This window comes from Pectinophora gossypiella, chromosome 6 (assembly GCF_024362695.1).
Source record: "Pectinophora gossypiella chromosome 6, ilPecGoss1.1, whole genome shotgun sequence".
NCBI lineage: Eukaryota > Metazoa > Arthropoda > Insecta > Lepidoptera > Gelechiidae > Pectinophora > Pectinophora gossypiella.
Genome location: NC_065409.1, coordinates 11,729,938 through 11,755,207, shown reverse-complemented (window position 1 = coordinate 11,755,207; position 25,270 = coordinate 11,729,938). Strand labels below are relative to the sequence as shown.

Below are 25,270 nucleotides of genomic sequence, written 5' to 3'. Positions count from 1 at the left end.
TCGCGATGTCGCCTCGATGGTATCGCGACGCGGGCGCAGGCGCACGAACCGGGTGGCTGCGGCACCCACGCTCTCCACGGTTGTCAGTTGTCACACTCACCCGTTCATGGTACTAACTCCCATGTTTTATAAAGGGCTCTTTTGTTTTCTTTCTCTCTTATTACCTACTAAGTGACTGTCAGTGAAACACTGACAACAACAATAATCTTATACAGCCTTTAGTTTGATACCTACGATCCGTAACAGACACGTGAGTCGTGACCACAAAGGTAATTTGGATTGAAATAAAACTTAGTTCTTGACCAGTTTATCGTAATCATAAGCATTTGTTTAGTAAGTACTTAAATATTATTTCCATATTTTACAATGTTTGATGAAGACGACATATTCGAGAAGGAATCCCAAAACATTTGGTCCCGAGATCCAACTATGATAGAGGTCGGCGCCAGCGCCGCATTTACATAGCATTGTATGAGGACGTGCGCCCGCGCCGATGGTATCGCGAGGGAGCGCGCCCTCTGTTCGCCTCCCACTACTACCGAGGTAACTTTGTATCGTGGTATATAGACCGTATTCTGCCTTTGGAATGTTTCATTATTAATTATTTGTTTTTTTTTATTGAAGAAAAGAGTTATTTCAACTGAGACGACAACTGAAAGTATACGGATTAAGTATGCAGAGAGAAAACGGCAAGTTGAAAGAAAGTTGTTTAAACTCAAAAAATATAAAAAAATGAGATAGGTTAGGTAGTTGTGAGATTATGTTTTTGTTAAATTATGTTATATTAAGATCCTTGGGGGAGGCCTATGCCCAGCAGTGGACGTCGTACGGCTGATGATGATGAAGATATATTATATATTCTATTCTATGTTACTTCTCCTAAGGACGCGACAAATATCATCTATTGTAAAAGAATACACAAGCAAAGAATTTATGGGATACAATTTTGCGTTTTAAAAATTTCCTCAGCATGGAAACTTTTACACAATTTCCCCGACGAAAAAGCCACCTTTTTCAACAAAAGCTCTTCCAAACTCAAACATAACAAACGACGTACAAAGTAACTAAGTAGCGGCATTCAGACGTGGTTGTATTTTAACGACTCTTATGATTGACGGCGCACCCTGCCTACCCCGCCTTTTCTTAGAGGCAGCGATAATATACACACGTATCGAATATGAGCACGTACGGTCCATATTGTCCTTGTTCCTGGGAGCTGCGATGGGATCTGTCACCCACTGGGATGGTAGCTGACGGGTTAAGTTTCAGTGCGGACGTAATCAGGACGCAGCGAAGCGGTTAACAAAATTCTGTTGACTTTTCAGCTTCTCTCTTTATTTAAGAGCTGCACTCTTGTCGGTGGAGTAATCGCCATTACTCTACAGATAGGGCCTGTAGAACGGTGGTTGCCCCAATCGCCTTCCGTTCCGCAGTACACCGACCTATTTCTCAATCGGTGATGTTCTAGCTAGAGCCCTACCAGAATCCATTTCCTCGGCCTCAAACCAGTACTGTACCGCTGCTGCCCGGCATCAGGGGTGGGGTGCTTTTCAGCTTACTCACTTAATTATTCGTTTTAGCTATTTGACGCTAGTACAATTCTTTACAGTTTTTCTATATAATGAAACTGATTTGATTTTCAAGAAGTATGACTTTGACATAAGGGAGGCCTTTGCTCAGCAGTGGGATCGTACAGGCTAATAATGATGATGAATGATGATGACTTTCGCAATATTAATAAATAAGTTTTGTTTATGCCGAGCCGTGGTAGCCCAGTTGGGAAAACGCATGCCTCTCATTTTGAGGTCGTAAGTTCGAAATTTCATGTTTGGATCATAAATGATTATCACTTGCTCATCGGTGAAGGAAAACTTCGGAGGTATGTGACCCAACCTGTAAGAGGCTGGTTTCCCTTCGCGGGTTGAAAGGTCAGACAGGCAGTCGCTCCTATAAAAAACCGGACTTGTCAAATCTTCAGGTTAGGTAAACGGACCCCGAGAAAAACGGGATAATGCTAGGGAGACGATGAAGTTTTGTTTATGCCCCTGTCACCATAAGATTCACAATATCTATTTTAGGACTTCATATCAACATTGGCTGCAATTTGTCTTTGATCATTTGTGGTTCTGCCCACCTCATTAAGAATTATGGGCGTGAGTTTATGTGTATGTAAGTATTGTTTACTTAAAGGTTTTGCTCTACTACAAGTGTATTGTTTTTCTGAGCTTTCGTTTCATTCTTAAATACTTATTAAAAGAAATAGGTATGAATTTCATGAAGGATTCGTACCCCCCTACTATCTGATATACTAACTACGACCCTGTCTTTTGTGCGACGCTTGCGCATGTTAAAGTGTTTAGGAGGTGTCCGATTTGGTCATCGATGTGACAACTTTTTGTGGTTTTTGGGAAGCTGCCAAAGGCGAAAATGTTTATCCCATAAGATAAGGAGTAAGTGACAAGTTATATTAATACCATGTCCAAGATAAAACGCATTTAGATAACGATAATGCTGTCTGATTTTTTTAATGACATTGATAAGAAATGCTTATTTAGAATTAGCAACAAAATGTAACTGAATCGATTAAGCCACAAAATTTTAGGTTCACATTATATTATATAGTTTATCCTTAAACGTGTTGTTCGGGTGACTGAGTGTTAGTGACAGACTTACAATTAGTTATCGAGGCGCGTCAGTCTCTCCGCGGCGGCGTGAGAATGTTTCCCGGGTTCCACGTAACATGGGTTAAACGCTTGTATCGCCGATACCGATCTAACCCGAGCGGTGGCGCCATAAAAACAAAACACCACACGACCACTTTCTTCCCCAAATTATTCGAGGAATTTACGACGAACCAACCGACAAAAATGTTATAAGTTATAACCTAATGAGAAATTATCATCAACCGCTATCATCCTACAGCAAAAACTCTTCTGATGAAGCTACATGGAATGCATATTTTTTGTCTTCTAAATTCGAATTAATGTTCTCGTGTTCGTTATTTTTTTCTCGAATCGTCGATTGTTTTAGAGTCGAGAGCAAAAAGACGCAGGAGCCGGTGACTGCGCGATTCCGATTATCGCTCGTCTCGGAATTGATGGATCTTTCTCGGCGAGCGAGCACATAGCTGGCTGTCTTTAGAATGTTGTTAAGTCAGCGCATTTGATGAGTGTGATGGAAGGTGTCCCCGGGCTCGTGACATTCGACAAATCAGGGTAGGTGTGGTTCCCTGGAGATGGCGATATGATCGCGGCGACTACGCGGCGCGTGCTTCGGATGCCGTCCCAGCTCTAGCCGGAATTACCCATTACGTCCAATGACGTTACGCTTTTTATCGAATGACCACATTTCTTACAATTTCATCTAAGCTTTCATTACTTTAAACGTTTTCTATTAAATTTAAGTTGTGACAAACAACCTCGTTTTACGGATATTACAGTATTAAAGCAATTTTGACCATGGGTCCGTTTATAAAACAACAATGAAATATTAGTTCCACTTCAACACTTACGTCGTACTAGCCGCCCAACGCAGCGTAGGGAGTACAAGCGTGATGAGTGGAATATAACAAATGTAAACATTGCAAGTAATTGTTATCATCAGCGGTATCTCATTCAGTTAAATAGTTAATAGCAACTGTTATTGTAATTAAGATCACCTTATATTTATTTAAGTATGTGTCAATTTCATGTATAAGTAGGTAGTTGAGCACACGATCGTGTCGATTGTTATCCTCTTATCGCGAGGTCGGGTGAAATTGTAATGTCAGGTTTCCACGAGGCAGTGACGAGTGAGGAGTGAGCGGAGTGAGCGCAGACGGAGGCAGCGGCTGAGCGACGTCGGACTGTCATAATCTGATTATTAGCGGTGGTAGTGCTGGGCGGGGCGCGCGGCGGGCGGCCGGCGGCGGCGCGGCAGGCGGTCGGCGCCCGCGCCGCTCTCGCTCGCACCAACGCGCGCGCCGCCTCGCGCGAGCGGGGCCGCCTCGGGCCCACGCACCGTGCAGGCGACAAACGACCCGTGGTAAAACAAAAGGAATGTTGCCGGCGACGCTTTGAGGCGCCGGCGCCGAACCCGCGCCCTAATCACCCATTTTAATTACGACACAGATCGAATCAATTAATCGGCATTTCTGTTAAAACAAGCGCCGGAATGAGCTTAGCGCTGGCCCTGATACGAACTCGTGAGCGCGAGATCGGGGATGTGATTAGACGACTCTATTTCGTAAATTGGGAAAACCATATTTCAGATTTATTTAACGACTCGACGACGGGCATCTGCTCGTTACACGGTATATGGCTGGTTGATGTGAGACAATCCTACCTTATATTACAGACCTGTGCTGTGCATTAAATGAATTAGGTAAGTAAGTAGTAAAGTGCAATCAATTCAAATTGTACCGGAAGAAAGGTCGGCGCTACCCGCAACATGCGTGCTCCGCGCGCACCAATAAAACCTGTCACAGAGAAAGCTTCGATCTGAAGGAAACGTGAGGTTATACAGTCTCAGACGTTTTTAATTATAACTTACAATTTTTTTAAGCGAATTCGGGCGCGCCCTTCTCTTCGAATAACTCGAGAATAAATAACGAGTTTTTGTGTTGTGTGTTTGTTTTTAAAATGGCGGGAGGTCCGCGCGACGACACGCGAGCGTGCGCCCGCGCCGGCCGCCGCACCGCGCCCATTTGTCATATTTCGGTTTTGAGAAAAAATAAATAACTCCACTCTATTCTAACCAGTGTTTGTTTGTACGACGATTATTGAGGGTTCACTATTATCTCTGAATAGCAACAGATGGAACATGTCACCGTCTGGTCGGTCGTTTATTTTCTTATTTGTAATGTAGAGCAGAACTTGTTACGTTATACACACGTCGTTAAGCTGGATCAACTTATTATAATGAATGTAGTCAACATTGCAATGTTACTACTGATGAAGAGATGCATAAGCATACAAATGAAGCCATTGGGGAACCTGCTCAGGTATGCGGCCAGAAACAACTTTAAGACGTATTATATACCGATCCAATTCACACCGGGCACAGGTGGGAAACTGGGGAAGACTGAGGTTACAAATCCAACGTCTAACACATAGAGCAAGCGATGGCGGCCGCAGGTGTTAACTCCGGTGCGCGCGCGCCGCCTGCCACACTCGCACCGCCCAAATCCCCCCAATGTTTGAGTTTCTAATCAACCCCGCCGACCCCGCGCCCCCAACACCACCCCCGCCAGCTCTACAACACTCCGGATAAAGAAACTTAATGAGACCTGCTTTTAACTCCTCTGTTTGAACATTGACTAAAAGCATCGAGTTACATTCAACAGTACTAAACCTTCTAACTCGCTTCCTTTGCAAGCTCTCTCTCGACTCGAAAGGGAATAACTCAATTACCGCGAGCACGCACGCCGCAACTAGGGTTCAATACGAGAAATAAATGAAATATTTTTGACCCATTTCGATTCGTATGGCGCCAGGGCCGGCGCCGGCGCGCCCCCGGCCTCTCTCACGCGGCATCATTAATACAAAACAAACAAAAGTGACCTCTAGACGGCGAGCAGCTAACGAGATTCACCAACCGCCGGATAAAGCGGTAAATTATTGGAATGTTAACCGGCCGGCCGCGCGGTGGTCTGCGCCGGCGGCCGCTTGGAAAAAAACGTGTAAGGCGATGACAGCACGCAGATGAGCCCTGCTAATTATCCGCGAACGCAAAAACCCGCTACGCGCGGCGACCGCGACAGTGCGCAGACGCGCCGCTACAGCCCTCGCGCACGACAGATATTCGTTTGCGAAAACCGTCAAATTTTTTGCCGGATGCTTAATAGCCTGTGGCCGGGGACACGTCGGCTTTCGACCGGTAATTACACGCCGATAATTATTGAATACTCTCATGTCGATGCCGAGACAGGTCTGCGGGAACTGTCTTGGGTCGCGGCCAGCGGCAGCTGCAGGGTTGGCAGCCGCTAATGACGAGCTGAGCTGTGATCGTACGTAATGCGGGCGGGCCGCGCGCGGTGGGTCGCCGGGCGCAGCTCGCTCGCAGGACGGCGGAGGCGCCCACATCGCCACGACTGTGTAATTTCTTCACTGCTCGCTCCACATTATCGATCACGAAAAAAACATAATTGAAGGGGTTCCGTCGTAAAGCAAACAAGCTTATAATAAGGTGTAATTTGTGCTCGGCCATTTAGAGAAATGCACAAATTGCCGTCGAGGCAGCTGTTTGTTTTGTCTATGACGGAGGTCTCGGCCGGGCTCCCAAATTATCCGTTAACAAGCCCCGCGTCAGATTCGGCAGCCCTAATGGGTTTTCGTTAAGTTTTTGTTGTTATTTTGAAATTTATGACGAGTAATGTGTTTTCTCAAATTTGGTTCTTGGATTGCGACAGCTGCATCATTTAATTGTCTATATAATATGTAGATGGTTGGCGAGAGTTTTTTCAGGGTTTAATAATTTATGTAGGTTCCCTGCCCACCATAAGACAAAGGTAAATATTTTCTATTATTGATTTCTTTCGTCTAAGTATGAGAAAGAGCAGCGCCATAAGGTTGTCGCGCTGTTGGGGGTTCATTTATCGACGTGTTTTAATACGAGACTCGATTTAAGACTGTTATATTGCCCTATCAACATTTACGGTGAGGTTTTCTGAGTGGACATTATGAGTGATTGGTCTTCGAAGGTTGTCATTATTTTGCCCAAGTAATTGCCAGTATACATCATCGTCAGTCGTAGCCTTTTGAAAATGATTTCAATAATGCGGCAGCAACATTCGGCAGTGGCCCGTGTTATTTGCTTAATGAAATTCGTATTTAAGTAAGTATGTTTTAGATGTATTTCGATATCAGTTAACAGATAAATCTTCTTGAGAATATCCGTAGCAAACTAATTAAATAATCTGTATATTGCTCATTGTTTTATTACGTACCAGACCGGGAAAACATACCTACTTGTTGGAAACTTTTGAAGAAACAGGAACAACCGGTATAATAATAGAGGATTATTTTCTCCGTGCAATAATTTTTCATTTTTTCAGACAATCGAGTTACTGCCTAATCTATTTGGCGGAAAAATGATTGACGACTTTGACTGTTTGTTGGACATAGCACAAATTCATAAAATGTGGTGTAAGATGGTGTAATATTTAATTTATCTCATATTAACTTCTCAAAAGAGTTTTGGGGAAAAATTTCTAAAATAATATCGTAAAATTTCTAAAATAATAATAAGATATGAATGCATGGGATTAACTATCTGAGAACTGATATTAGGCAGCTAAATTACTCAATTGTATATATTTTATGTTTTTTTTTAAAGAACGTCTAGGGCTCTATGCCGAGGTTTTGCTTGCGGCTTCTTTTCCCCGGCTATACAGTTTTAGGCGGATGAGACGTTCATTATGTAAAAATTGACGATTAAAAGTGTAACTATGTTACCTATTGAATAAAGATATTTCTTTTTTTTTAATTTTTGAATTGTAGTTTAGAGTACTCACCGTCCCCCCTTGGTGATGATCATCTCGGTGCCGATGTCGTGGAAGCGCCTCCACAGGTCTCCGTTCAGCAAGCGAGCTTCACATGCCGGCGGCTCCGCGTCCGCGCCCATGCGATGCTCTAAGGACAAACGGACTATTGTAAATTAAAAAGTAAAAATACTTACAACAAAATTAAACGTAATTTACAAAGATTAAACTATTGTAAATTAAAAAGTAAAAATAAAACAAAATTCAACGTAAGTAATTTACAAAGATTACACGACTGTACTTAAATTAAAAAGTATAAGTATTCAACCTCTTACAATGATTAAACTCATTGAAGGATAATATTTTACAACTAGTATTATTAATTTTTTGTTATTTTGCAAACTGTTTGCTGTGGATTCATATTTTTAATCATTAGACACAATTTTTGTACAATGTTTTGTAGTGACAACTTTTTTCAAGGAATTTTTAAATTTGAGTCGAATGGCAATCACTACTAGGCCAAACAAAAATCGTAACAGATAAAAGGTTAGTTAATTCTAAAATAAGATATACTTATTTTTTACGTAACTGTCTTATGGCTATTGAGTATAATATCTAATACTCGTAATTGATTATAATAACAATGTAAGTAGGTAATAAGTAAGTACTCAAATTGTATATTTTCACAGCCTGATATAAAAAGAGTATTTAAATTTAATTAATTAATCAGAGAATACTTCCAAGTTAAATAAGTATATGAACTTTGCATATTTTTATTCCTTCATACATAAATACTAGTTATGTTATTTTTAATAAATATTTTATTACCGTCGATGAATTCGCTTTGATATATCAATATTAACTTCAAAACCATATTTTTTATATAGAGCTCAAAGATCCCACGATTTAAATGAAGGTAAATGTGAACCTGGTCGTTGGTTCGTGACCATTAATGGTTACAAATCTTAGTACTTATAGGATTATACAAAATAATTCCTATAATTTATATTGTAATACGAGGCGCGTGTATGAAACATTTAGAGAATAAAAAAATAGTAGATACTTCATAGGTTAAAAAAATATTATTCCACATCTCAACACCTTCTCAAAGAATGAGGGTAATAACATGAAAAAACAAATAGTAATATTATTATACATCAATGTCCTCAAAGATCTAAAGCAACTGAAAAAGTAATAATATAAAACAATTCAACATATAGGTAGGTAGGTACCTACATATTTATAAAAAGAAATCTTATCTCAATGAACAAATCTGTTTTATGTTTACACGTAATTTATGTACCGTTTTATCACTACATGTTTGCTATCCTGCAAATAGTATTTCATATTTAAATGCTATATTGAAACATTAGTCATAAATATAAAGTTTTGTGTCTTTTGGCGAATTTATACCGCCATGCAAATGAAACGGACTTGTCGCGAACAATCCGCAGGGTTGTCACTCGCTACTTCTCTATCTACAATATCAATATTTTTAATAATACACAAATATGTTTCTTTTGATATTTGTTTACATACTGGCAATCCTATACATAAAAAGAAAACAGCAGATAATTCCAAAGTAAAATACTTAGCTCTGGGCAGTGGAAACTACACTACTGTACTGAAACTACACTAGTTTTTGTAAAGTGGGTACTTGTTTTTTTTACAAAATATACCTGGCTACTATGCTCAAAACTGAGAAGGCAAAAAGATACTTATTTGGAAGCCAAAATTGAAATAAAATCTATCTATATCAGCCTAAATTCATTTCACGGGGACGTAGGCCTCTTCCATGTTTTTCCACTTCCTATGAAATAAAATACAATCCTTAAAATAAAAAAATATAAATGAGTTATTTGTCTGTTCTTCTGTCACTCCAATGGATGTATATTTTAATCAGGTTAGTATTATACAGAGGTCAGTATGAAGTTATTAAAAATAAATCTCTTGGCACAGCCCTACTCAATTCAATCAGCTCGTTATGTACCAATAGTTTATGTTTCCTTATCGACCGCAGGGGAGCGCATCAAACGCGCCGCACATTATACATACTTGCTTAACTACTTGCATCGATTGACCACTAACTTCGTCTTATTTAATATACGACACGTTAAATTATACTCTATAATATGTGATATAAGTTCGCAAAAAAAAAAACAGTCGAATTCGAAATAACATAACATACTTACATCCTTTTTGTTGAATTCACGTGATAGGTGGTGGGCCGTATCACAGTCTATAATGGCCAAGCCAAATGTGTTGGTAAAAAGTGCACTTCAGATAAATTAATAACTCATTGGTGCAAGTCCGGTACCGGGCTTCGAACCGGCACTACCCGATTCAGAAGCAAGCCGGTGAACCACATGACCATAGGGATTACACAGTGACTTGTAATAAAAACTTAAAACATAAGTTTGTTCAACCACCAAAGATTCAAAGTTATATAGGTAACTGTTCATCATCATCAGCCCATTATCGTCCCCACTGCTGGGGCACGGGCGTTCCCTATGGATGGATAGGGAGATCGAGCCTTAAACCATCACGCGGGCCCAGTGCGGATTGATGGTTATTAACGACTGCTAATGCAGGCGGGACCGACGTGCCTTCCGAAGCACGGAAGAGCTCGAGATGAAAACTTTTTTTTGTGGTCACCCATCCTATGACCGGCGTTTGCGAAAGTTGCTTAACTTCAACAATCGCAGACCGAGCGCATTAACCTCTGCGCCACCGAGCTCCTCAAATAACTCTGTTACTGGCAATACATTTATTTTATTCTTATTCTATATAAGTAGTTAACTAAGTATGAGATACATGATTACTTATTACTATGTCATGTAGTTAATACTTCATCCTAACAAACAAAACAAGCATTTTATGGCTATCATGATTAATAATAATGTCAAGCGGTGCTTTTTGATAAAGACACTCGAGGGTTGCGCATATAAAAGACGCATATAGTCGGCATATTATTAGACGTACTTAGGTACTTATTAGTAATAGGATAGATAACATATATCCAATTACACAGACTAGGTTAGTGGAGAATTCTTTAAGTAGGTACATATTATTTTCCGTTTATCCAGTTTGTAGCTACCAAATAAAAAATCTTCACGTTTCTTTTTTTTTACTTTTATCTTTTTATCTTATAATACAACTTCTTTAAGTCATATTACTTCATAGCTCACTAGGGTTTTTGTGAGGTTTGTTATCGACGTGACAACTCATATGGATAAATAAGAATAGGATGTATAAAAAGGCCACATCAAAACAATTCATCTAAAAAAGCAATATTGCTATTTTTGACATTTGTTTGCATTGCGCACTTACTTTTATATACGCAAATGTCAAATTGCAATTTGGCTTATTTGCTTTTTTTGTACTTTATCATACCTATTTTGGTTATGACATTACAGGCTTTTCACCCGATTGTCCGAAAGTAAGATGATGCGTGATATGATGATGCTTATTTAGGCCTTTGGCGGCTCAATAGTAACCCTGACACCAGGGTTAATGTGGTTAGTACTACCTTACAACCCACACGATAGAAAAAGACTATAAGAGCCATACCATAATAGTTCATTCATCACAACCATCTTATAACTCTATCATCAAGTTATAACTGCAAGTTGTCTTTTATTGAAGTTATAGCTCTGCCCACCCTGGATATCCTGTATATATGTTAGTGACATCACAACGAAAACTTTGAAGGATGATTCATATATGATTTTGGATTTTTTTTTTTGGATTTATGATTTTAGTTTAAGTATATCAAGTGAAATTTTCCGACGCAAAAGTATGGAACTGAAAATAAATTAAAAAAACACTAAAAGTTTCAAGAAGATTCCACTTGATATCAACTCAGAATCATGATCTGAATCATCCTCCTTAGTACCTGTACGTACTGGGTGTAACATGATTCAGAGTTTATATCAAGTGGAATTTTCCGACGCAAAAGTATGGAACTGAAAATAATTCACAAACACACAAAAATTTTCATGAATTCAACTTGATATTAACTCAGAATAATGAGCTGAATCATCCCTCTCAGAATTCGTTACGATGTCACTTACACTCTGTATTTATTACTGTCTATCTGTCTATCATATCATTTTGAGTAAGTATATCTGTTAGTTACGATTATGTATGAACCGTTTATGTTTCTTTATGGCGGCACGGGATGCCGCCTTCAATAGAGCCGCCTTACGTAAGGCCCGTCTAACTGTCCTATATGGCCAATAACTAGTTCTTTATTAGTATATACTATTTAGTTATTTAGAAAATAATTATCAGTTAATTATGTTTATACGTTAAACTCGTTGTCAGAGGTTGTCAATAACGATAAGATGTTGTTCGGTTAAACATACCAATGTCAATTTGAATTAGGTTTTTAAATAAATATATTTTTCTTAACTAAATATATCTTCTTAATAGGTAGGTATATTTTTGTTAATTTATGTGCAAGGTGTTTTATTATCTTTATAATTTAAGTAGTTCCTAATATTTTTATTTTACCCTCAAAAACTTGCTTGTTTAATATACTTTTTGATTATGCTAATTTTAGTTGGTACATACTTACCTATCTTTTTATTGGTTACAACTTCTTGCCTAATATACTGATCATTATAGGCCAGTAATAGTTATAATAACCTCTTAATCTTATTATACCTAGTTTGCTATTATAAATAACCTATAGTTATTTGATATTTTAATTAAAAGTCATTTCATATAATAGCAACTTGCACAAAGGCATAATATGACAAGGTTAATATGCTTGTTACCTAAACAAAATGCTATAGTCAAAATATGTAATCACTATGTATTTTAATAGGCAAGTAGTCGACAATGACATAGATTGAAATATTTCACAGCTTTAATTAAGTAATAAATCAATATTCGTCGGCTGGATGAAGTTGAACTCAGTAAAATATGGCAATCAATTGCCACATAGGTATATTTTTTGCGGTTATACTTACTTACGTATTTAGCCTTTTATAAAGCAAGTAAATAAATAAAAGAATAACTTATCATTGGTTTACTCTGGGCGCCATCTCAATCGCGTCAGACAGAGTACCGGGCAGAAGGCAATAGGGAAACCACTGCCCTATTTTTTTGCCTAAAAAAGTAGCATGAAGAATGCTACACCGACAAGAGCGTGGCTCTTAAATTAGTGATGATACCATAGGTACCTATATAATGCTCTAAATTTGCATTTATAGGAAGTTTTTTTATCCATTAAACGAATATTTGTCTACTGTCTACTTCGAAAGGCGAGATTGCGTGATGAGAAGTTGTTAGCACGCAGTTCCTATTACTTGCCTATTCTGAAAGTATTTTATAATTAGCCCCTTAACATTCCTCTTTCGATTAAACATTTTATTAATACTTAGGTAGGTATAAATAGTGACTGTAGTGACGTTATTTTTTTTAATTAGGTATTTATACAAAAAGTGATCTGTCTACACCCCTAGGGATTGCAATAGTAATGATGTCTATGCTTATATAGAGCAAAAAGTCTTGTAATATATATTTTTTGAACAAGAAAAAATAAAACTTTCCTTAAAAATACCATGACAATGACATTTAACTTATTTAACGACATCAATAAGCTAATTAATTAATTACTAAAGCACACGTAAACAAGTAACAAGTTGTATAATTTATATACATAAAAATAAATTGATGTTCGTTAGTCGCGTTAAAACTCAAGAACGACTGAACCGATTTGGCTAATTTGTAATATTAGTGTAAGTCCAGGGAAGGTTTAAGCGGTGATATAATATGGAAAAGGTGATACGAAATACACCGGGTCATCTAGTTTTATATAATTACATTTTAATTTTAAGACTATGAAAATTATCGTTGATGTCTTTTTTATACAGCGCTGGTATTGCGGTAGAAAAGACATCAACGCGTGACCATATAGGTAGGTACCTACCTAATTAATAAAAAATATACTTTTATTTTCCATTACAAGCACATTATATAAACGATATGTTGCAAATAAGTAATAAATTATTATTTAGGTTCTATTGAAGATCATGCATTTTTCGGGTAAGGAATCTGAAAGTGACGACATAAACTTGTGGCATTATAGGCTATTTTTTTTTCCATGAATCCTGCTTTATGCAATAAGTACATAAACTAACGCCTATTTTCCACCGGGGTAAGCAGATACCAGGGAATTCTATTTGTTTCGATCCTGACACACTAAAGTAAATCCTAACAGATAGGTTACTCGTAGGTACCTAAATATAAAATAAATGTAAAAAAAAACAGTCAATTTACATCAACTGACTTGACTGAAGGAGATTGCTATTTAGTCTATTTTACTATTTCTATTTTTCTTTTGTTTTGTATTTCCTGTGTGTGCAAAGTAAAGTATGTATTTGTTATGTTATGTTATCAATTTGCATAGGGATCAACTTACGTAAGCCGCTAAGTGAAGCCGCGTGCAACATTTGCTGCCTCAGCAGATACTCTCCGAAGTGCGCCTGATCCATCATCATGTTGATACCAAGTTCACTATAGTCACTAGTACGGTCACTTCACAGTACCATTTCACAACGAACCTCCAAATAAAGAAACCCCCAGAACAGTTCAAGAAACAAGTAAGAAAATATATTTCACGCAGTCACAAAAAGTTCATAATTAAAACGGAGGAGGGATAATACGTGGTGTCAACGCGACAGCTGCATGTGTACTGAGTTGCGAGACGTGGGCAGGCGGCGCGTGCGCATCGCCCCGCCCCCTCAGTCTCGCTGCATTCTGATTGGTCAAACGATGACTAATGGCGGCGCCGTCAAAGCCTTCGCAGCTTTGTACCGCTTTCACCCAGCTTCCCGCCCGCCCTCTCGACATGCGATCGGACCCAATATTCCGATGACCATTCAAATTCATTGTGTGTAGGCGCATAGAATCGATTGATATTCTTCACTTAAAAACTTTTTTGTGATGCCTATGTAGAGTTGTATGTAGGTTATGTAGGTGTAAGTTGTGTGTAGGGGTAGGGAACTAGGTATTTACTACTTGTTGGTTGAAATTACTCATGCTTTAGTGTTAATAATTTAATTAATGTACTTACAATTTATTTTCAGAGTAAGTAATAGAAACAATAGCTTCTTTCCTAGAACATTAAGATTAGTTAATAAGCTCAATACTGATTCTCGCTTTGACCTGTTCTGCAGTAGTACTCAAAGTTTAAAAACCTTGCTGAACAAGGAACCTTATTTAATTTTAGGTTAGGTGACTGAGCCCGTTTGACATGTAAAATGTTTTAGGTTCACCTGTGGTAGCTTTGTAATTGGCGTTTGTTTACACATATAAATATCTACTTTGTAAAAGAGGCTGTAAGCCACCCGAATAAAATTAAATAAATAAATTAACAGCCGGCCATGAGAGCTGAGTAGAGTTCTGAGTATCCAGCCAAGTACTTAGTTAATGACAAAAAAAGAAGTTCCTGGTAGGTAGGTAGTACCTACCTGACCCGTACTTAGTGATGTGCCGTCCCGGGAATACATTGTTTGAGATTTACGCGGTTATTATCATAATTAAAAGACATAATACCGGGTTCTTACCGCGTTAATCAGGGATATGAGACGCCAGATATTTCAACACTAAGAACCCGGGTAGGTTAGGTATTATGTGTTCCCGGGAATGTTCCCACTTTGGGAATATTTTCGGCAGTAAAAAGGCGTAAAACAGATTACTTACAAGAAAGAGCAATTTGAAAAAAAAAGCAGCCATTGGTGCTAATTCCTGTAAATACCATCTAATTTTATTTTAAGTTATATCTGTCATTTTCTTATCCGCCGAAAAGGAAGGGTAATCGACAAGCATAAAATTTATGGAACACACGTCAATTTTAAGCACAAATCTAAACCAACCGTCTAAAAATTTTACATCCGTCAATAACCAGTTAAGTAGACAGCACGTCAAACGGATTGCATACCAGCGACGTACCTTTTGATTCGCCCGGGTTATTTATTCATTTACTCATTCTTCCTAATATTAAGAGCTGTGAATCATCCGTCCCTTTCCTTTTCGACGGATATGAAAATGATGGTTATAACTTAAAATAAAATTAGGCGGTGTCTGCAGGAATCGGGGCCTTTTTAGAATTGCAACATTCCCACGTTGAGAACAACCCCGGATATGGCACCTTCCTGGTAGTACCTAATTAGGTACCGGAATGCGGTTTACAGGAGATTTTATGTGAGTACCTAACTATAAGATGTAAAAGTAAGTACTTAGTGGGCATTGTAAAGAGGAAGATCATATCCTGGATGTCATTTTAATGTTGATAAGTACTTAATCATAATTTAAGTACTTATAAATACCTAACTGTTATTTGAATGGAATTTTATATTTCGCCGGTGGCCGGTGACAAGATTCGACTGTGAATATAACACTTTTTTTAAGTAAAACTTGAGGAGCTCGGTGGCGCAGCTGTAAACGCGCTCGGTCTGCGATTATTGAAGTTAACCGACTTTCGCAAAGGCCGGTCTCAGGATGGGTGACCACAAAAAAAAAGTTTTCATCTCGAACTCCTCCGTGCTTCGGAAGGCACGTTAAGCCGTTGGTACCGGCTGCATTAGCAGTCGTTAATAACCACCAATCCGCACTGGGCCCGCGTGGTGGTTTAGGGCCCGATCTCCCTATCCATCCTTTGGGAAGGCCCGTGCCCCAGCAGTGGGGACGTTAATGGGCTGGTGATGATGAAGTACTTAATCATAATTTAAGTAATTATAAATACCTAGCTGTTATTTGAATGGAATTTTATACTTCGCCGGTGGCCGGTGACAAGATTCGACTGTGAATATAACACTTTTTTTAAGTAAAACTTACCTATATAAAATAAGTATTATTTAAAGATAATGAGGTTAGTTTTTCTCTTCTTACTTCGTGTAACTCTTTTCCATATTTTATCACCGTTTAGGTAATACTTCCCTGGACTTCCACGAATATTTGAAGACTAAAATTAGCCAAATAGGTTTAGCCATTTTCGAGTTTTAGGGAGACTACTTAACAGCAATTCTATAGCATATAGTTATACAGGGTGTTAATGACTTTGTAATGAATTCTGAGGGGGTGAAATTTTATCGTCGCAAAATTCATGTTTCTTTTTTAAATTATTTTCAATTGTATACTTTTGCGATTTAAAATTCCACTTAATATTAACTCAGATTGATGAGCTGAATCACCTCTCTCAGTATTTGTTACGATGTCACTTACATACACCCCATACAAGTAGGTACGAACGAGTAACCATATCTACTAGTACGTAGGTTGTTCCTTTTAACGGTAGGTTTCCTTTATTGTAAACAACAACCAAAATTATGCAAAACATAATTCTCGTTCCATATAAAATAAATACAAAAAGTAAAAAGTAGGTATATAGGTGCAATGTCCGTTTTTTCGTAGTTACTTATTTATTTTATTTTATGTTGTTTAAAAAAACAGATAGGTACAATGAGTAATATTAAAATAGGTTTGAAATAAAAACCTTATAAATAACTGGCCGTAATGTGAAAAAAGTATTTACTGAACAGCCAAATAATATAATTAAAAGAAAAAAAAGGATTATTTTTAATTTGACTTAATGGCATTATTAGCGATTGTTTTAAGGATAATCGGCCAGTAGGTAGGTAAGCAAGTATGTTTTATTTTTGTTTTTTTTTTTATAATTTCTCTTCTTTTGCATGTTTCATAAGTATTCAGCCCAAGATTCAGCCAGATAAAAATCAAGACAAAATCGAAACGTATAATTGCCTACTTACTTAGTTTTAAAAATAATTTGGTACCTAGTTCTTATTATTCCTGTAATTTTTTACTTCTATCGGGTTCTAAATCTAAAAAGTCAATTTGGCGGAAACGGGAACGGGGCGGTTAATACGAAGGGTTTTTTTGTGGTTAATGATCGCATTAAGTTAGTCAGAAAACTTTCGCGATAGTGTTATTATATCGAAATATTCAATAAACAAAGTGTACCTATCTATGTATTTTCACCTCGTGCCAAGAAGCCGCTTCGTAACTCGAAAGTTTATGCGGACATTTGAGTTAATTCGTTTGGGGTTCCGAGTAGGGGTCTGCTCCGAGGGTGGGGGCTTAGGTTTCATCATTCATAGTCATCACCTTCCATCATTTGATTAATCATTACCAAGAAAAAAGGGGAAATTCAACCAGAAAAAAGTGTAATTTTTTTTTGTTTTGGTTTTCCCCGAAGGGTAAGGCAAAGGGAACTATGCCCATACAGCCATGTCTGACGTATTTTTTTTCTTGATGATTACTGAAATGATGAAAGGTGATGATGATGAAACCTAAGCCCCCACCCTCGAAGTAGACTCCTACTCCGAACCCCAAACGAATTAACTCAAAAGTCCGCATAAACTTTTGAGTTATGAAGCGGCTTCCCGGCACGAAGCGAAAATAGGCAGATACACTTTGTTTATTGAATACTCCAATATAATAACACTCGCGAATGTCTTCCGACTAACTTAATGCGATCATTAACCACAAAACACCACTTCGTATTAATTATTTAGATTACTCAATGAAGAAAGCAACTGTCCCGTTCCCGTTTCCCGCCGAAAAGCCAAAAAAGTGTAAAGTGTGTGTGTGTGTGTGTTTATTTCCCCGAAGGGCAAGGCAAAGGGAATTATGTCTATGCAGTCATGTCTTATGTATTAAAAAGGCCACACGTATTGAAGAAATTCTTATAGAAAACAATCAATTCGTAAGTATTGCAATTTGCACATTATACTTAGAAAATTATTGCTTATTCTATGTTAGTAACTGCGCATTGTCAACAAATTACAATTATATCAGCAATAAGTATTACCTATTCAGTAGAATAATTCAGCCCTTTGCAGACTAAATAAGTGGACAGTCATTGAGTTACGCTTTGCTGTCTTATCACCCTCCTTAAGTAGGTACCTACATAAGGAAATGCCCTTTTTGTGCGTTTCCCGTGAACTCTAATTGCCCTGACGCACCTATTCCGTAGATGTTATCACCACAACTTATCACTTACTTAGTACAAGGTGGCTATCACCCCAACTCCTGTAGGCTCTATTATCTTATCCTGGCATTCGCTTACTCACTGAACTGCACAATGTACTAATCACCGGATGTTTGATTGAATTTTGCTATGATTCATTTATTGTAGATTTGTCTCATAACGTTTTTATGGTATTCGACAGGAACATAGTAACAATAGAACATAAGCTCACGATTATATCCGTATGGGGTTGTCAGAGGTACATTAATACAAGGAATAAAAATAAAATTGTTGTTCGAAATTCTAGATTAAGTAAATTAAATTCATCTTTTTTGGGGTTATGTATAGGTACGTTTTTACAATAAAATACTTACCAGATAATATTTTAAATTTGTCAGAGAATAAATATAAATTTATGTAAAAAAGCTTATTTTAAGATTAATGATTACCTAAATGATAAAAATGTCTGGTATTGAATGTGTTTCTCTAGTAATAAAGTAACTTGTAATTTACCCTCAATGATTTAAAAGATGTGTTGCTGTTGCAGTTTCTTGTCATTTCTTCTCCTCAGCCATAACACCTTGCGAAATGACGTAAATTCAAAAATGTTACATTGACCTTCAACAAGTTTATCCATGATAATTACGTTGAATAAATGATTTTGATTTGATTTGACATCCATTGCAAGATGAACTAAATACCCACATCTCACTAAGCTCTGTGTTAGATCAACGTAATAGGTATCGCCGTCTATAATGGCTGAGCCAACTGTGTTAGTGAAAGCTCTAATAACTCATTGATGCAAGTCCGGTACTGGTGTTCAAACTGACGTTCCCCGTTCGAGAAGCAAATCTGTGACATACCTAAGTACGTATACATAAACTGACGCCCGTTATTCTGTCGTTCCACAACTTCCAGTGCCTTTCGATAGGAAGTGTGGTGACAGATAATTAGCCCATTTCCCATGAAGCAATTAATAAGCAAGTACTTATTTGCTTTACTCCCCTCGATATCAAGTCGATGCGCGCGCGCTCATCTCAAGAATGAAAACCAGAGAATGTACCTATGAAGCAAACAAAATCCATTACGTAACCTATTGCGGATTTATAAATAACAAGAACTGAGACGCCTGAGACTAGCTAAAACTTTATAATATTTATAAGTTACAAAATTTTTAATAATTCAATCGCCAGTTGGTTGAGTATTGAGTACCTACACCTAAATCATTTAAAATCTTGTGGTAACATAATTTTGTATAGGTACCTATAACTAAAACAAATCGAATAGGTTTGTTTTAGGCCTGTGATGGATTCGAACCATATACATCACAGTTCTTCCAACTGCTCATTATTTTGACTTTACTAAATATCTGGTAAAACAAAAGTTGCGGATTTAGACTCTCAAGTCTCGAGTCAAGCTAAATACCTAATGTACTTACTATTTAAGTAACCCACCTGCGAACACAAATGTCCTTTCCCAAATTCCTAATGGACTTTATCTGTTACGATGATGCGTTTCATCATATTCATCTTTGGACGAATATAAGATTCTGCGTGTTGTTTTATTTGGTGACGGACCTTAGCTATCAAGCTTGTGTTTCTGCCTACCCCCTTATTACATGAGTATTCTTCGTGCCCATATTAGTGGCGCCATCTAACTGTTACAGAAGCATCTATTTTTTTTTTTTTATAAGGGTTATGGCCTGGAATCAAGTCCTTTGGGCCAAGTCTTCGTTTCATGTCTTTTAAATTATTTTAGTTTGTACGTAGCACAAGCACAGCACAAAATATGTTTATAAATTCACAACAGTGTTTTTTATGTATTTATATAATGGAGCGAGACATTTTTCACTATGTAGTAGGTCAATAAGGCGGCGGGAGGAAGTTACTTGATTGTCAATTTGAATAATGTCACTGATTTCACTCGCAAGCACTAATCTTTGAATAGAAAATTGACGACACACAAAAATCATATGTTCTATGTCGGGCGAGTCTTCACTATTGCAATACGGACAAGTTTGCTGCTCAATTATTCGCAGTCTTGTAAGATGTGCTGGTGTCTTATGGTGGCCAAATCTCAGTCTATTGATGGTACATATGAATTCTCGGCTAGCACGTTTGTATTCGGGCTTCGAATACCATGGCTTAGTTGGTAAGTCTTCTTGTACTTCTCCATACCATTTGCCCTTTTGTTCTTGATCCTTTTTCCACGCGTCCTTCCAGAGCTGTTGTACGTCGCTTCTTATCAAACCATAGTAATCAGTTAATGGAACCTTTACAATACATTTAACATCTAATGCGTTAATCCCTTCAAATGCAGTCTTATCCGCTATTTCATTGCCAGAAATTCCTCTATGTGAAGGAATCCACATAAAAGCTATGTCTATTCCTTTTAAATATAGTTCATATATATAGTGCTTAATTATATACAGCAAATAATTAGTTTTAAAGGAGATATTTATCTTTTTTAAACTTTCAATAAGACTCAAAGAGTCAGTTAAAATTAAAAATCTTTTACTAATAGTTACAAGTCGAATCATTTTTATAGCTTCTAAAACTGCATAAGCCTCTGCTGTAAATATAGAACATTGGTTATCAAGAACAAAGCTTTGAGCAAACTTAGTTTGGGGATTATAAACAGCTGATCTTACATAATTATCACCCTTACTACCATCAGTGTATAAAGTATAAAATGGTTGGTTATCATCTAAAAATGCTAACAGGTCATTATTACAACATACTGTGGATTTGATAACTGTGATAGGATGTATTATACTGTTAAAAGAGTGATTGTAACAAGGCCATTTAGACTGCTTAATGATATTAGAACATTTTCTATGCATTTCCAGATAAATACGACACAAATGTGGAGAGACACTTTGCAAGATGTCAACTGCATCAGCCAATGGACCCGAGACTGGTATCAGGTGAGGAACCACTCTTTCAATTACATAATTGTTTTGAGATGACAACAATTTTACACAGTATCTTTCAGCTAACACAATCCTTCTCAAAACCAAAGGCATGATTTTGGTTTCAACCTCCATGGCTCTTATAGGTGTTGAACATATAGCTCCAGATATAATTCTCAAAGCTTTGTTCTGTATAATATCTAGTCTATGTACATAAGAACTATTCAAATATGCTAAAGTACTATAATCAAAGTGACTTCGTACAATGGATTTATACAACATTGACAATATATTAGGGTCTGCACCCCAAGATACTCCTGCAAGGCATCTCAGAACATTGAGACCTTTTAAAGCATTCTTACTAATATATTTAATATGGTCCTCAAATTTAAGGTTTTGGTCAATAACTACACCCAAAAACTTGTGCTGATTTACTCTTTGTATGACATCCCCACTGTACCTAATATCTACAGTAGGACTGTCATCACCAAATATCATCAAACTGCTTTTAGAAGCATTTATCTTTAAATGTAATCTGTTACTATAGTAATTGTCCAATTGGCACAAGGCCGTATTAATATTACGCATTGCAATTAATAAATTTGAATGAGAGCTATACACCACTAAATCATCAGCAAACTGTAAAATATTTACATTACTAGTATCTACATATTTACATATCTCCGATGTGTACATGTTGTACAACAAGGGCGAGAGTGTAGCGCCCTGCATTGTCCCTTTGGATGCCATTTTAGGACCATGAAGGACATTATTGTATTTAACATATAATGTTCTGTTACTGAGAAAGTCATAAATCCATTTAGAGACTTGTCCAGGTATTTCAATACTTTCAGTCAAAATCTTGACTAGTATGCCAGGATCAACAGAGTCAAATGCTCCTTGCACATCTAAAAAGACACAAATTGTATTTAAATTAGCATTTTTGGCTTTTTTCAGGTCCGTGATAAGTGAGATAAAACTATCAGCACAACTACGCCCTCTGCGAAATCCATACTGAAAATATGGAAAGACACAATTCGACTCTGCATACCAGTCAAGGCGATTTTTAATCATGTTCTCAAATATCTTTCCCAGACATGACGACAATGAAATAGGTCGATATGAAGTTGCAAGATCAGGAGGTTTACCAGCCTTTAATACTGGAACAACACATTGCGTTTTCCATGAGTTTGGAATAGATTTTTGAAGCCATAAACTATTTAGAATTTTAAGAAATAATTTCTGTACAGTAATATGTAAATTTTTTATAAGTAAATATGGAAAATTATCAAGACCTGGAGTAGTATTTTTCCTAGATTGTAGACTAAATATGAATTCTTCCCAAGAAAAACGATCTAACAGAAATCTAGATTTTGGATTATCATTATTAAGATTAAAGTAGGTGCCAACTGCATTAAAGTTTATCAAATTAGTATTATCAGACAGTTTTAAAAGAAAAGGTTGAATAAACTCATCCTGACATGAATTGTTAGACTTCCTAACACCCCTAAATCTTTTAATAAGATTCCATATTCTGCTTAATGGAGTGGTTCTGTTAAAGCTTTCACAAAGATTATTCCATGCATTTCTTTTTTGTTCCTTTAAAGTTCGTTTCTTCAAGGCATCTAATCGTTTATAATTAATGTAATTTTCTATAGTGGGTTCCTGCCTGTAAACTTTTAAAGCATCATATGAAGCAATAACGCTTTTACGACATGTGTCGTTCCACCAAGGGGCGGGGATCCTACTTCTAAAGTTGTCTGTTCTTACAAAACGGGGTATCAATATTAGTTTCAGTGAATCAAGACGTGCGCAAAAATCAAAATACGAATCTAAAGGATTGCTTTCATCTATCGTCATGTCCCGAAAATGTGACTCTGAGAGCTCTTGGAATCTCTTCCAATCCGTTCTATTATATAAAAATTTTTCCTCAGGGGGATTTATTTGATATCTGTCTATAGATAGCGCAATAGTAGTTATAGTAGGGTAATGATAGCTTCCCATAGCATCGTCATGTACCAACCAATCACAAAGGGGTGCAAGATTTGAACTTACAAAAGTAACGTCAATTGCTGATGGATTACGTGTAGGATAGTTAATAGTGGTATAATTTCCATCATTTAAAATACATAAATCACAATCATCTATTACATCATATAAATCTCTACCTCGGCCCTGGGTGGATATACAACCAAATGCAATATGATGTGCGTTAAAATCGCCACTAACTAATATAGGTTTCGGGAGATCCCTTATAATATTGCGCAATCTATTTAACCTGATATGGCTACTTGTAGGTGGACAATAGACACAAAGAATAGTAATGTTACCCATTACTGAAGAGACAGACAATGCAACAGTTTGAATGTCCTCATAAAATCTAGTATTTAGGATATTATATTTTAAATATGGCTTTATTAATATAGCGACACCGTTATGACTATTAATAGAATTTTTATTATAAAAGTTATACCCTGGTATACTAAAGTGCTGATGATCTTTAAGCCAAGTTTCGTTAAGCAAACATATATCAATATTTTTATTATGTAGAAAATTTATTAGTAGTTCTTTTTTGCTAAAAACACTTTGAATATTATACTGCGCAATACGTAATTGTGACTGTGATACTAAGCTATTATCCATTATTAGTAGGTAAGTTTTTTAGTAGCATTTCTTGTATTAACACTGCCGTAATCGGCGTGTTATCAGTCTTGTTACCTAACTGAACTATTGTAGCTACGAGAGCTTGTAACACGTCTTTATTCTCAACGATTTGAGTTCGAATATTCGTGGAGGGTGCTGACGACACCATATATTCCTCGGGGAAAGCCTTATTTACAATATTCACAGGGTTGGTTTTATTTACAGGGGACTTTTTTGTAGGTTTATTTACATTGTTATTATTTATAGTATTATTAGTGTTAGACTTGTCTGGTAAAGGAGGGAAGTCTGTTTCATATGTTTTCGTGTTTGCTACACTTGCATAAGTAATTTTGTTTTTCTTTTCAAGCATCTTCTTAACCTTTACCGGACACGTCCTAGACACGGCCAGGTGAGGTCCGCCGCAGTTCGAGCAACAAAGCTCATCAGGCCTGTCACATTCCTTGTAAATATGTTCCCCGGAACAGATACTACATTTTTGCTTGCCATTGCAAACTTTGGCTGAATGATTAAATTTAAAGCAGCGGAAACACTGCTGCAGAGGTGGGATGTAATCGAACACACGGTACGAAAATAAATCATATTGTACACAATCAGGAAGCGAATTCGCCAGAAACGTTATGCTTACGGTCTGCAGTGGGACACGGTTCTGCCCCACCTTCTTCGTGAAGCGCCGTACTGCGACAATGTCGTACACAGAGGACAGTTTAGTGTATAATTCCTTGGTAGAGATATTTGTTGGGACAAAGCGAATCACCCCAACGCGCTCAATTTGTGCTGCCGGAATATATGCCTTCAGCTTGTACTTTTCCAAAAAAGCACTGTTGTTCAATAAATTATTTGCAGTATTGTGCTGCTTAAATACCACCGCAATTTTATTGGCATTAATCCTGCGAATTGCCATTACACCTTTCACTTCTGTTGCAAAAATATGGTTCAAGTATATTGGACTTTTATTGCCTAAGCGTTCTTTGTCCAAACTTTCAATAAACACTTTATATTCAGTCATGAAACTATTTTCTGGATATTGTCTTTTATAGTTCGGTTTCAAGTAAGGTTTATATAAGTCACTATCCTCACCGCCGACGCCGCTACAGGACAGGGACAAGTCCTTCCTCTTTTTAGCAGGATTAGGGGGACCATCCCCCTGATCCTCATTTCCCTCCATGATAGGAGGACAGAAACACTATTTACACTATAATACACTGAAGTTCTATACAATTTTTAACAAAGAAATTAA

At 37.2% G+C, this 25,270-nt stretch overlaps 1 protein-coding gene across 1 annotated transcript in view; it reads right to left on the bottom strand.

The window, feature by feature from the left end:
* LOC126367555 (T-box transcription factor mls-1-like) overlaps positions 1-14,143 on the bottom strand; it is a 35,487-nt gene extending 21,344 nt beyond the window's left edge. The window contains exons 1-2 of the mRNA XM_050011135.1: positions 13,890-14,143; positions 7,493-7,610 (exon numbers count right to left, since the gene is read on the bottom strand). Of these exons, the coding sequence (XP_049867092.1) occupies positions 7,493-7,610; positions 13,890-13,968 (197 nt within the window). The 5' untranslated portion in view covers positions 13,969-14,143. The remainder of the gene's footprint in view (positions 1-7,492; positions 7,611-13,889) is intronic.
* Between the last annotated feature and the right edge of the window lie 11,127 nt (positions 14,144-25,270).